At 48.6% G+C, this 14,758-nt stretch overlaps 1 protein-coding gene across 1 annotated transcript; it reads right to left on the bottom strand.

Moving 5' to 3' along the window:
- Window positions 1-3,710: 3,710 nt before the first annotated feature.
- Window positions 3,711-13,810, bottom strand: WDR73 (WD repeat domain 73). Its single transcript, XM_077298820.1, has 8 exons — window positions 13,650-13,810; window positions 12,338-12,405; window positions 11,978-12,066; window positions 9,688-9,776; window positions 5,117-5,184; window positions 4,788-4,949; window positions 4,135-4,500; window positions 3,711-4,049 (listed from the first exon to the last, which is right to left on the bottom strand). Exons 1-8 carry the CDS (start codon window positions 13,742-13,744, stop codon window positions 3,808-3,810), a joined length of 1,179 nt encoding a protein of 392 aa, XP_077154935.1. The 5' UTR covers window positions 13,745-13,810; the 3' UTR covers window positions 3,711-3,807.
- Between the last annotated feature and the right edge of the window lie 948 nt (window positions 13,811-14,758).

Genomic DNA, 14,758 nt, shown 5'->3' with positions numbered 1-14,758 from the left:
GCAACAATTTTAACTGGTTTCAGGTGTGATTTTCATATTGTCCACACGTGTTACTTGCCACAGGTGAGTTTGATGGAGCATCACATGCTTGAAAAAAAGTTGTTTACCCACAATTTTGGAAAGGTACCAACAATTTTGTCCTGCCCATTTTGGGGGTTTTGTGTGAAATTATGTCCAATTTGCTTTTTTTTCTCTGTTTTTTTTTTGTGGTGTTTCAATACACTCAAAGGAAATAAACAGATGCGTAATAAACAATGTGTAATTGGAATAATTTTCTGTGATAAATACTTCTTTTTCTGGTACAATTTCAAGGGTGTAAACACTTTTGGCCATGACTGTAGAACACAATGGCACTAGCTTATGATTTCAGAAGCTTGAGAAGACGCACCGTCTGGTGTATTAGTAAAGTCCCGCACATGCGCCATTGTGTCTTTCATATGCAGGAAAGCAAGGAGAACTCGGTACATAACCCCCAATGTGTACAATGGAGTGGAGGACCAGTTATGGGACTGCTACCTCTATAATATTTCAGTCTTGGGGTATTATTTTTTTCTTATTTCACAGTACAAATCTATAAGTGTCTCACAAAAAGGAAGGAAATATCTCACAGGAATACACTGTATACACCAAGGCTTCCGTCTCTATTTTTCTGCACTCTTGGCCAGCGGAGGTGACATTCTTATACTGGATGTGTCACGAGAAGGTCACATGAAGGTCGGATAGTGCAGAATGTGCCGAAACAGCAGAAAAGAGAAACAAAGATCACTGAATGTTAGACAACCGCTATTCTGCTGGACGACCCGATGTCCCGGAGACCCAGACAGCAGCCATGTGGATGCCATCACTGCAGAACTCCGCAAACTCGCCATTTTAGTCTGAGAAAGTCAAGATCAGTGAAGGCACCCATGTTACCGGTGTGGAAAAAATGCCACAGAGTAAGAATGGTATCAAAAGTAGAAGATCAATATTCGGTGACTGCCCATCGCCTCCACCGATTCTTCTAAGTACATGCACAAAGTCTGGGATGTTGTAGGATTTTATTTGTGTATCAGTAGCCAATTATACCAAACAGGTAACAATCATCATTTTCATATGTAGGATGAAAAACACTCATTAACTGAAACAGAAACGGCTGTGTAGGAGGCTTAACATTTGGTGAGGAACAGCCAAACTCTGCTACAAAAAGGCGAGGTTGTAGAAGATATGTCACAGGTCTTACACCATGGCAAGCCTGAGACCAGCAACAAGACAAGGTAATTACACTGCATCAGCAAGGTGTCTCCCAGGCAGACTAGGGATTCACGATGTGCTGGTCAAGATCTGTAGGAGCACCAAAAATGGACAACAGTGAGGACAATGGCCGCACTCAGAACTGTCAGCAACCAGTGGGACCAGCTACACCCACCTAGAGCAAGCCTGGTGTGAGGCAGTGACTCGTGTCAGATAGGGGTCGCTGTGTGTTCTCCCCAGGCTGTGCATGGAGACGGATGAAGTCCATAGGTGTCCATGGCAGTCACAGATTTCCGGTTCGGGTTTTCCATGTGGCTGAAAGCCACAGGTTTGTTTGTTAAAAACCCTGCAGTAAGGGGTGTGGGTGTGTCAGGCGCAACGTCAGTGTCGTCTGGTGTGTGCTGGTGGGCAGAGCAGAGGCCTGCAGATCGCTGGCTGTGTGTGTGAAGCAGCACAGGTCAGCAGCTATGGCAGCTGAATAGCCTGGCACCCGCAGTGTACACAGCGATGCAAGTCGTCCATGGTAACTGGTCTCGGATGTGGACAGTCCTGTGCACGGAGGTGAATGTCCTGTGCCTGAAAGAGTCAGATGTGGACAGTCCTGTGCCCGGAAGGTGGATGTCCTGTGCCCGAAAGAGTCAGATGTGGCCAGTCCTGTGCCCGGAGGTGGATGTCCTGTGCCCGAAAGTCAGATGTGAACAGTCCTGTGCCCGGAGGTGGATGTCCTGTGCCCGAAAGAGTCAGACTTGGACAGTCCTGTACCCGGAGGTGGATGTCCTGTGTCCGAAAGAATCGGATGTGGACAGTCCTGTACCCGGAGGTGGATGTCCTGTGTCCGAATGAGTCAGATATGGACAGTCCTGTACCCGGAGGTGGATGTCCTGTGCCCGAAAAAGTCAGATGTGGACAGTCCTGTACCTGGAGGTGGATGTCCTGTGCCCGAAAGAGGACTGACATGTGTAACCATTGCAAACAAGTGGATATGGTGCCCAGCTGCTATCCGGAGTATATTCTGGGCTGTGTACGGCTGTTTGAGTAGTCTGTGATACAGCGGTGCAGGACACCCACAGGAACTAGTCAGAGGAGGACTGGCGTGTGTAGTGTCTGCAACATGTGAAGTTGTGTTTGGAGACTGTAATATGGCTTGCGGTCGCCCCACGGATACTGGACAAGGGAGGTCCAGCGTGTTTAGGGACTGCAATCTAAAAGCCATATGATATGTAGTGCTATGACATTGGCACTGAGACGAGATGCAACTGTGTGTATTGAACTTTCATGTCGTGTACTATAAAACGCTATGCTCCTTTATGTGTGAAGTAACACATTAAAGAGACCGTTGTGTTTGAACTTTGTGGGTCACTGCGTACGGTGCTACCGCGGCATTACACTGGACAGAAGTCTTCTTTATGGAAAAATTCCAACAAGTGATAATGGAGGCAAAGGGCCATCACTAGATACTGATGATGGAGGCGAAGGGCGGTCACTAGATACTGATGATGGAGGTGATGGGCAGCCACCAGATACTGATGATAGAGGAAATGGGCAGCCAACAGATACTGATCATAGCGGCGACAAGCAGGCACTAGGTACTGATGGAGATGAAAGGCGGTCACCAGATACTGATGATGAAGGTGACAGGCGGTCAACAGATACTAATGATGAAGGTGACGAGCGGTTGCCAGATACTGATGATGGAGGCGACAGGCGGTCACCAGATACTGATGATGGAGGCGACAGGCGGTCACCAGATACTGAAGATGGAGGCGACAAGCGGTTGCCAGATACTGAAGATGAAGGCGACGGGCGGTCCCAGATACTGATGATGGAGGCGACAGGTGGTCACCAGATACTGATGATGAGGGCGACAGGTGGTCACCAAATACTGATGATGAAGGCGACAGGCGGTTGCCAGATACTGATGATGAAGACGACGGGCGGTTGCCAGATACTGAAGATGGAGGCGACGGGCGGTTGCCAGATACTGAAGATGGAGGCGACGGGCGGTTGCCAGATACTGAAGATGGAGGCGACGGGCGGTTGCCAGATACTGAAGATGGAGGCGACGGGCGGTTGCCAGATACTGAAGATGGAGGCGACGGGCGGTTGCCAGATACTGAAGATGGAGGCGACGGGCGGTTGCCAGATACTGAAGATGGAGGCGACGGGCGGTTGCCAGATACTGAAGATGGAGGCGACGGGCGGTTGCCAGATACTGAAGATGGAGGCGACGGGCGGTTGCCAGATACTGAAGATGGAGGCGACGGGCGGTTGCCAGATACTGAAGATGGAGGCGACGGGCGGTTGCCAGATACTGAAGATGGAGGCGACGGGCGGTTGCCAGATACTGAAGATGGAGGCGACGGGCGGTTGCCAGATACTGAAGATGGAGGCGACGGGCGGTTGCCAGATACTGAAGATGGAGGCGACGGGCGGTTGCCAGATACTGAAGATGGAGGCGACGGGAGATCAAAATTTCAAATTCAAACCATTTTTATTTTTCTTGTAACAAAATGTCTCTTTATTAGCAAAGCTACAAATATTATATACACATACATACACATTATCCGTTCCTCCTCCTTAATGATCAGCTCTGCATGGGCCATCCAGCCAGTCCCAGATATGTAATGAGCCATCACTAGCCGCGGATACCAGCATCCTCTCTTTCCACGGGTGCCAGGAGTGGACGGTGACCCTGGGGACGCTCCCATCCTCACACTGTCCCATAGCGGAGTGACCCCTGTGGATGAACAGCGCATCGACCTCCTTCACGACGGCATCCCATGGTTCCGTATTGTAGATCTGGACAGTACCATCAAGGCCTAAAAAAAATAAAAACTCAATGTGAGAGCAGGGTATATAGGTGGGTGGTCTCCGCTCTTATACCACCCATACCGAACATTTTACCTGAGATGGAGACGCAATCTTTCAGTCGAGGGGCCCAGCAGATACACATTAGATCCTCGGGGGTGGGACCATTGGATGACTTGACTTTGGCACATTTCAGTGGAGCCCCCATATCACGAGTATCTGTGATGGTGATGTGGCCCTCAGAAGATAGACTGGCAATCTTTGTTCTGGTGTCTTGGCTGTCTGTCTGTAGAGTGGCGACCCATCGTCTGTCCCCAAGCATATTGGGGGCCACGTTTCCCTCACTGGCGATCCCAGGCTGCCGGATGTCAGCGATTATCTGCCGGCCGCTCAGACAGCACAGGTGGACAGTACTGGAATCCAGAAAGGAAAGTGATCCGATGGCCTCAGTATTAGATACCGCTGGGGAAAGGAAAGAAGCTCGTTTACAGCTCATAGAGTGGGAGAAATAAGTATTGAACACGTCACTGATTTTTCAAGTAAATCTATTTCTAAAGCTGCTATTGACATGAAATTCTCCCCAGATGCCTGTGACTAGTTTCTCCATACAGGAGGCTTCATCACCAACAAGCAGCATTATGAATGCAGCTCTGCGGTTTGTGGTGAGAGTAGAGCTCATGCCCATCACTACGTCACCCACAATGCAGCACAGCGCCCCTCCGTGTATAAGGCTGCGTCCCGCCACTCACCTAATGTGTAAAGGCGCCCGACTGTCTCAATCTCTGTGACGTTGACGCCATTGACCTGAGACCCGTGGACCACACAGGGCGATGCGGCGCCCGACACTGCAATCTTTGTCCATGTTTCTTTGCTGGGAGCGGACGGAATGGACGTCGTCGGCAGAATGACATCTGTAGAGCAAGTAACAGAAAGTAACAGCAGAAAGCAGCAGCTACCAGAGAGTAATAGCTGTACACAATGATATATTAAAGGGAACTCGGCTCATGAAAGGAAAACATCAGACATCACATAGGAGAAGATCAGGAGCTAAGACGTCACACGAGAAGACGACTACTACCTTTATCTTCAGCTCCGATCTGCCAGATCTGCACGTGGGACGGAGACGGAGAAGTGGTCGCCAGGAGGCTGAAAGGAGGAACACCGGAAGAGGTCACATGGACACATATATACAGTGCCTTCAAAAAGTCTTCATACCGCGTGATCTTTTCCACGTTACACCCAAAAACTTACATTTATTTTATTGGGATTTTCTGTGACACCAACACAAAGTAACAAGTGTCTGTGACATGGAAAGGAAAGGAGACAGGGATTTCTAAATATATAGAAAATATAAATCTGAGCATTGTGAGGTGCATTAGTATTCACCCCCTGTAGTCGGACGTCTCCAAATAAAGTCCTGAGTGACCGATCACCCCCAGAAGTCACATAATTCGTACACTGTGCCCACCTGGGGGTGATTCCTTCTCAGAATAACTACAGCTGTTCCGTAAAGACCTCAGAGGTTTGTGTGAGAACATTAGGGATCAAACAGCATCATGAAAACCAAAGAGCTCACCAGACAGGTCAGGGATAAAGCTGTGAAGAAGACAAAACCTGGGTTAGGTTATAAAAAAATAACCCCAGCTCTGAACATGTCACAGAGCGCTGTTCAATCCATTATCTAAAAATTGAAAGAGTATGGCACAACTGCAAACCTACCAAGACATGGCCGTCCACTACCTGACATCCCAAGCAAGGACAACACTGATTAGAAGAGTAGCCAAGAATCCCATGGTCACTGGAGGAACTGCAGAGATCCACAGCTCAAGAGCTGCCCACAGGAAAACTATTAGTTGTGTGCTCCACAAATCTGGCCTTTATGGAAGCGCGGCAAGACAAAGCCATTTTTTAAAGCCCAAAGAAGTCCTGTTTGCAGTAAGTCATGTAGATGACACAGTGAGCATGAGGAAGAAGGTCCTCTGGTCAGATGGGACCAAAGGAGAACTTTTTTGGGCTAAATGCAAAACGCTGAGTGTGGTGGAAAACTAACACTGCACATCAAAATGAAAACACCCTGATGGCAGCATCCTGCTGTGGGGAAGCTTTTCTTCAGCAGGGGCAGGGAAGCTGGTCAGAGGTGATGGGAAAAATGGATGGAGCTAAATACAGGGCAATCCTGGAGGAAAAACCTGTTAGAGGCTGCAGAAGACTTGAGACTGGGGCATAGGTTCCAACAGGACAACGACCCTTAATATCCTGCCGGAGCCACAATGGAGGGTTTAGATCAGAGCATATTCCTGTGTGTGAGCGGCAAAGTCACCGTCCAGAACCAAACCCCAGAGAATCTGTGACAAGACGTAAAAATTACTGATCACAGACGTCTCCATCCAATGTCACCGAGCGAGAGCGAGTGTACAAAGAAGAAGGGGCAAAATGTCACCTCTAGATGTACAAAGACTGCAGAGACAGGTGGAGAGACAGACCCCAAAAGACTGAAGAGAAAGTAGGAGAGACAGACCCCAAAAGACTGCAGAGAAAGGTGGAGAGACAGCCCCCAAAAGACTGCAGAGAAAGGTGGAGAGACAGCCCCCAAAAGACTGCAGAGAAAGGTGGGAGAGAGAGACCCCAAAGACTGCAGAGAAAGGTGGAGACAGACCCCAAAAGACTGCAGAGAAAGGGGGAGAGACAGACCCCAAAAGACTGCAGAGAAAGGAGGGAGAGACAGACCCCAAAAGACTGCAGAGAAAGGTGGAGAGACAGACCCCAAAAGACTGCAGAGAAAGAAGGAGAGACAGACCCCAAAAGACTGAAGAGAAAGTAGGAGAGACAGCCCCCAAAAGACTGCAGAGAAAGCAGGAGACAGACCCCAAAAGACTGCAGAGAAAGGTGGAGAGACAGACCCCAAAAGACTGCAGAGCAAGGTGGGAGAGAGAGACCCCAAAGACTGCAGAGAAAGGTGGAGACAGACCCCAAAAGACTGCAGAGAAAGGTGGAGAGACAGACCCCAAAGACTGCAGAGAAAGGAGGAGAGACAGACCTCAAAAGACTGCAGAGAAAGGTGGAGAGACAGACCCCAAAAGACTGCAGAGAAAGGTGGAGAGACAGACCCCAAAGACTGCAGAGAAAGGAGGAGAGACAGACCTCAAAAGACTGCAGAGACAGGTGGTCCTACATAGTACTGACTCGGGGGCTGAATACATATGCACTGAACAATGATCAGACTTATAGTGGTAGAATAGTTAGTACACCTTGTATCATTTCCTTTACATCACAGACACTTGTTACTTTGTGTTGTACTTTGAGGTTTGTGGATTTTTCAGGGCACATTAACTCCTACATTACTGCCCTATTAGGACACATTGGAGTCAATTAGTCGCTGATTCCTCTGCGCTCGCTGGTGTCAGAGACTACAGGACCTCAGTATACAGACAGCAGTGAGAGGAAACCAGGAGCGAGCACAACAGGAAGGGCCGAGCGGGAAATCACTGCTGGTTCCTGTGCAGATCAGATACTGGGAGAGGCCAGAGCCGAGGACACGAGCAGCAGTATCACACCCCGAGCAGCCACAGCGGCGCTCCCAGCGCAGAGCACAGCACTGCAGCCCCGTATACAAAGAGAGGAGACGTACTACAACTCCCAGCATCCATACAGAGACAGTGAGAAAGATACACAAGCCGAGCAACCACTGATAATGACTGTACATAGTGACTGCACCAGCAGAACAGTGAATGCAGCTCTGGGGTATAATACAGGATGTAACTCAGGATCAGTAATGTAATGTATGTACACAGTGACTGCACCAGCAGAATAGTGAGTGCAGCTCTGGAGTATAATACAGGATGTAACTCAGGATCAGTAATGTAATGTATGTACACAGTGACTGCACCAGCAGAATAGTGAGTGCAGCTCTGGGGTATAATACAGGATGTAACTCAGGATCAGTAATGTAATGTATGTACACAGTGACTGCACCAGCAGAATAGTGAGTGCAGCTCTGGGGTATAATACAGGGTGTAACTCAGGATCAGTAATGTAATGTATGTACACAGTGACTGCACCAGCAGAATAGTGAGTGCAGCTCTGGAGTATAATACAGGATATAACTCAGGATCAGTAATGTAATGTATGTACACAGTGACTGCACCAGCAGAATAGTGAGTGCAGCTCTGGGGTATAATACAGGATGTAACTCAGGATCAGTAATATAATGTATGTACACAGTGACTGCGCCAGAAGAATAGTGAGTGCAGCTCTGGAGTATAATACAGGATGTAACTCAGGATCAGTAATGTATGTACACAGTGACTGCACCAGCAGAATAGTGAGTGCAGCTCTGGAGGATAATACAGGATGTAACTCAGGATCAGTAATGTAATGTATGTACACAGTGACTGCACCAGCAGAATAGTGAGTGCAGCTCTGGGGTTTAATACAGGAGGTAACTCAGGATCAGTAATGTAATGTATGTACACAGTGACTGCACCAGCAGAATAGTGAGTGCAGCTCTGGGGTATAATACAGGATGTAACTCAGGATCAGTAATGTAATATATGTACACAGTGACTGCACCAGCAGAATAGTGAGTGCAGCTCTGGGGTATAATACAGGAGGTAACTCAGGATCAGTAATGTATGTACACAGTGACTGCACCAGCAGAATAGTGAGCGCAGCTCTGGGGTATAATACAGGATGTAACTCAGGATCAGTAATGTAATGTATGTACACAGTGACTGCACCAGCAGAATAGTGAGTGCAGCTCTGGGGTATAATACAGGATATAACACAGGATCAGTAATGTAATGTATGTACACAGTGACTGCACCAGCAGAATAGTGAGTGCAGCTCTGGGGTATAATACAGGAGGTAACTCAGGATTAGTAATGACTGTACACAGTGACTGCACCAGCAGAATAGTGAGTGCAGCTCTGGAGTATAATACAGGATGTAACTCAGGATCAGTAATGTAATGTATGTACACAGTGACTGTATCAGCAGAATAGTGAGTGCAGCTCTGGGGTATAGTACAGGATGTGTCGCTGTGATTCTGTGGATGTAAATAACGCGGCTTCTTCTCGCTGACAGGAAGCAGAGTTCCTATATGTGGTGATAGAAGGGTTGGAACGTTTCCTGATACAATAACCTCCGCCATTTCCTCCATCACAGCGCTGTCCCTTTACTGCGGGCGAGTAAACAAGCTCACCAAATCAATCAGCACAACTACTGTGAATCAATTGGTAAAGATAAATATCCGCTGAAATAAATATAGAAGCCACAAAAGAGCACAGTAAAACCAAAAACACTCTGTTGCAAAAAAAAAAAATCACAGTATCAACCAAATACCCTGTTTTTTACATCTTTTTACTACCACTTGCTGATTACTGTGATTATTTTACAACGTTGTGTTTTTGGTTTTACTGCGCTCTTTTGTGTCTTCAAGTTTGTTGGTGGTGTGTGAACATGTTCCTACAGACTTGTTCACTGTGCAAGAAGCCCATGTGTTTCTGTTGATTTAAGTATAGAATAAAGCGTAAGGACGAGTCGCTAATTAACAAGGGAAAAGAGGGGGGTGGGAGAACCCACGAAGTCCACACATATACTTTACTGCGGGCGGCGGCTGCACTCGGCGGTGCCATTATTAGCGTCTCGTACCTTCTTCCTGGGACGTGTCTCAGGCTGTAGACGGGATGTTGGGAGAATCCTCCATATTGCACCTTCAGATCCCTCTCTGGACAGAGACCCTGGTGGGAGGGAGACAAAAGTGCAGGTGAATTCCCAAGGTGGAAGACAGCAGAGAACAATAGCGGAGGGGACGGTCAGAGCCGTGAGCTCTGTGTGTGACACATAATGGCATAATTTATTTTGAAAATGAGATGTGGCAGAGATGGATTACAGCGTTGGACAATATGGATTATCTTCAAGTCAGAGTGAAGGGATAGGGTTGTTTATTATTTTCTTTTTTTTTTTTTTTTTTTTTTTTTTTTTTACAGGGGACAAGGGCTTCACTGGATTAGGTGTAAAGGAGAGTATACGTTTAGTTTTATTTTTAGATAAATGTCTAAAACATTTATGTTATTGTTGCTCTGTTTGTTTCAATACTTACTGTGGGGTTAGTAATGGGGGAGTATTATCGAGCTGATATCAACCCCACAAATATTACCTCACTTGCCACCGCCACAGGGCAAGTGGGAAGAGCTCGGCTATGTGCCAGTTTATGGATGCACCATTTCTGGGGTGGCTGAGTGCGGATATTGGTAGACTAGGAGGGAGCCAATATTCATAGCCCCTTCCCAGGCTATTAATTTCAGCCCACAGCTGTCTGTTTAGCCTTTGCTGGTTTGAATTTATAGGGGGATCCTACATCTTTTTTTTTCTGGGTTCCCCGTAAATTCACCAGTAAAGGCTAAGCAGACAGCTGTGAGTTGTTATTAATAGTCTGGGAATCTTTTGGGATATTGTCCCTTTTCCCACATTAGTAACATCAGCCCCGAGCTGTGGGCTTTCCCTCTGCTGGTTATGAAAATTACACGGTACCCCACGCCATTTTTGTATTTCATTCTTAATTTTACGCAAGATGTACACAGCAGGTCTCCTGGTCACGCTGATCTCAGAGAGACGAGGCAACAATGATGAGAGCTGCCGTCAGCAGCCGGCGCCTGGGATAAGCAAGAACTGTACTGCATTTCCCATGTGACGGTACGTGTCACATAGACGACACACGGATGTGAATCACGGACAAACGGATGACCCACGTACATGGACCACGGATCTCACAGTACTGGTTTTTCCTATACAGTAATCACCAGGATGTGAGGAGCCCATGCAGGATACTGGGAGAGCTGGGTACGACACCATCTACTGCTGTAACTTGGGCTGGTCAGTGCTAGTAGTATTAAAATGAATGAAAACACGTAAGAGAGTAACACCGCCACCTGGTGGTGATAATTGAGAATGCAGACTCAGTCTTAGGAACAGATGGAACCCATTTTCCGTCACAGCCAATTTTTAGTTTTTTCTTCACCTTTTTTCCCACGAGCCCTGACACTTCTATTGTTCTGTCCCCATCGCTGTATAGCAGTTTATTTTTGGGGAGGAGCGGTACTTTTGTGACTGCTCCCATTCACGTTACAGTAGAATATCCTGAAAAACGAAAAAAAAATGTCACATTTGGGCAAATAACAATGTGATTCCGCCATTGACGTTTGCGTTCTGTTTTTACAGCCATCAATGTGCGGAGAAATGACCGGATTGTCCAGCTCAGTGCAGATACCATCATCTACAGTCAGGAAAAAGAAACGATTTTTAGTTATTTATTTATTATTTTTCACTTTTCTTCCCGAGACCGAAAAACGACAATTTTTACGACGGTCACCTCGAGATTAGATCATTACACACGGATGGATCCAGATTTTGATACCGTTTTTTTATTTCCTTATTTTTGCTTTAGGTTCTTCGGTTTTGTTTTTTGGTTAATATTTTTCCGATCTTTTTCTCTATAACTTTTTCCTGTGTTTTCGTCCCCTCTGATCACTTCTCCTATAGGGGGGATCACTAGTATGGCGGCATGTATTCGGCTCCGTCCATGATGGCAAACCATCAGACCCCGCGATCACGTGGTGGGTGGGCAGGTGGTGTCCTAACAGGCTAGTTACACAGCGCAGGCGTCACTGATCGGACCCCCACCTATTGTTCCCTGGCCCAAAATCGGGGTCCGGAGGAGCGGCTGAAGTCAAAGTCTACTGCGCTCACTTGTGGTCTCAGCTGTGTCCTTGGCGCCAAAATAAAAAACTGGGGTCACCGATTCCGGCATGGACCAACCAGTGATCGGGGGTCCGGAAGACCCCAGTAAGTTTCCTTTTATAAAGAGTAGAAAGATAAAAAAGAAAGAGCCAAGACCGAAACCCCTGAAGCCCCCGGAGCCGCTGCTGCCGCCGCCCGTTACCTGGTTCTGCTGCTCCAGGAGCTTCTGCGGGAAGAGCAGCTGCAGGATCTCGTGTCTCCGGCCCCCCGAGGACCCCGCGATACAGAGACCTGCAGGACAGAGCATCAGTAAGGCAGAGACCGGCGGACCCCCGCACTGTGCGGCATAAAGGGGGCTCCGAACTGCAACCAAGCCGGGCCGGAAATCTACAGAACAGGACGGAGCTACTGACTGCGGCAGACAAGACACTACAAGTCTCAGCAGGCCCAGGGGCAGTGTTGTGCTAGCAGGATGGGAGTTGTGGTTTACCAGTCACGTATATACACAGCCCACCGGTAACAGGCGAGACCCCCGGTACAGGAGGTGACAGGATGTACCCACCGGTGTCACCCGACCAATCCACGACTCTCGTCACCTCCTGCAGCTCAAAGGCGTGAAGATCCCGATATCTGAGGACAACAGAGAACGATCACTGCGGCCTGATAATGTGCGGACCCCCATAATAGCGTCACCCACAAAGCCCCCTATAACAGTGCGTCCTCCGCAGACCCCCATAATAGCGTCACCCACAAACGCCCCCATAACAGCGTCACCCACAGACCCCCCTATAAGAGCGTCACCCACAGACCCCCATAACAGTGTTACCCACAGACCCCCATAACAGTGCATCACCCACAGACCCCCATAACAGTGTGCTCCACAGACCCCCATAACAGTGTCCTCCACAGACCCCCATAAGAGTGTCCTCCACAGACCCCCATAACCGTGTCCTCCGCAGACCCCCATAAAAGTGTCCTCCGCAGACCCCCATAACAGTGTCACCCACAGACCCTCATAAGTGTCCTCCGCAGACCCCCATAACAGCATCCTCCGCAGACCCCCATAACAGTGTCCTTTGCGGACCCCCATAACAATGTCCTCCGCAGATCCCCCATAACAGCGTCCTCCGCAGATCCCCATAACAGCGTCCTCCGCAGATCCCCCATAACAGCGTCCTCCGCAGATCCCCCATAACAGCGTCCTCCGCAGATCCCCCATAACAGCGTCCTCCGCAGATCCCCCATAACAGCGTCCTCCGCAGATCCCCCATAACAGCGTCCTCCACAGATCCCCCATAACAGCGTCCTCCGCAGATCCCCCATAACAGCGTCCTCCGCAGATCCCCCATAACAGCGTCCTCCACAGATCCCCCATAACAGCGTCCTCCACAGATCCCCCATAACAGTGTCCTCCGCAGACCCCCATAACAGTGTCCTCCACAGATCCCCCATAACAGTGTCCTCCGCAGACCCCCCCATAACAGTGTCATCCACAGATCCCCATAACAGCGTCCTCCGCAGACCCCCATAACAGTGCGTCCTCCGCAGACCCCCATAACAGTGTCCTCCACAGATCCCCCATAACAGTGTCCTCCGCAGACCCTCCCATAACAGTGTCATCCACAGATCCCCATAACAGCGTCCTCCGCACACCCCCCAAAACAGTGTCCTCCGCAGACCCCCATAACAGCGTCCTCCACAGACCCCCATAACAGTGTCCTCCACAGATCCCCCATAACAGTGTCCTCCGCAGACCCCCCCCATAACAGTGTCATCCACAGATCCCCATAACAGCGTCCTCCGCAGACCCCCATAACAGTGCGTCCTCCGCAGACCCCCATAACAGCGTCCTCCGCACACCCCCGGGCACTCACAGGCTTATAGACTCCAGCATCCAGTCCTCACTCTCCATTGATGAACGGTAGAAGCGAAATCCTGCAACTTCTTCTGGCAGAAGGTCATGTGACATACAGAGTCACGTGACCGCACGGCCGCTCCCCCCGCACGGTGGCGTCTAGATCGGAGTTCATTTCTTGAGGGGGAGGAGTGATTTCCATGAAATCATGATGTCACCGGCAGGGGCGGGGCCTCCTTTAGTCCAATGACGAGCCGCCAGCAGGAGGGTTGTGGCTATAGCGCAGTCGGCTGTGGGGCCCCGGTCCTCTCTGTGGGCCCCCCGGTCCTCTCTGTGGGCCCCCCGGTCCTCTCTGTGGGCCCCCCGGTCCTCTCTGTGGGCCCCCCGGTCCTCTCTGTGGCCCCCCCGGTCCTCTGTGGGCTATTTCCCAGTCGGCAGAGGGACCTGGTCCTTTAGTGACTGGGATTTCGCCTGCTCTATATAAGAATGCTAAATCCCAGTAGATAGAAGGCTCCTCATTGTATATAGATATATATGAATCCTGTCATGTGATTTTTTGCAGTAATATTGAGCCGCAGACTAGATCTGACATCTGATTACACATTTATTTACATGTGACAATTATACACACGAACTTTCCCCTTAATCCCAGTGTGTACAATATTCTGCGCCAATCTCATCCGCGTCCCGTTTTATTTACTGCTGATCATGTTTGTAGATCACAACCACAGATTCTTTCCATGCACCTAGGAGTGATTTAACTCTCCGGCGATTTTCATTTTTTTTACATTTTTTTCCTTCCCATAACTTATTTTTCCATCCACATCGCTGTTGGGATTTTTTTTATTTTGGCGGGACGTTCTTATTGATACCACTTTGGCGCGGATACCATGTTTTCATCACCTCTTATGTCATTTTATTGCAATGTTGCGGCGACCATAAAAAACGTAATTATGGCGTTTTGAGTTTTTTTCTGGTTATGCCGTTTACTGATCAGATTATTTTACATTTTGATTGGTCAGACCTTTCTGAACACGTCAAGTCCAAATGTATTTATTTTTTTAAATTGAGCAAAAGCGATATTTTTTTTTTCTGATATTTCTATCATATATGATGTAACTGCATCAT

This window comes from Ranitomeya variabilis, chromosome 3 (assembly GCF_051348905.1).
Source record: "Ranitomeya variabilis isolate aRanVar5 chromosome 3, aRanVar5.hap1, whole genome shotgun sequence".
Lineage (NCBI taxonomy): Eukaryota > Metazoa > Chordata > Amphibia > Anura > Dendrobatidae > Ranitomeya > Ranitomeya variabilis.
The sequence above is the reverse complement of the archived record's forward strand: the minus strand, read 5'-3'. Positions and strand labels throughout refer to the sequence as shown.

What these genes read in the sequence shown, in the direction of transcription:
- WDR73 (XM_077298820.1), bottom strand. Translation starts at nt 13,744, where the DNA reads ATGTCACATGACCTTCTGCCAGAAGAAGTTGCAGGATTTCGCTTCTAC. An exon ending in AGACACGTCCCAGGAAGAAG is followed by an intron (nt 5,185 to 9,687) that starts GTACGAGACGCT and finishes TCCTCCTTTCAG; the next exon opens with CCTCCTGGCGACCACTTCTC. An exon ending in CGGGCGCCTTTACACATTAG is followed by an intron (nt 4,501 to 4,787) that starts GTGAGTGGCGGG and finishes TCCTTTCCCCAG; the next exon opens with CGGTATCTAATACTGAGGCC.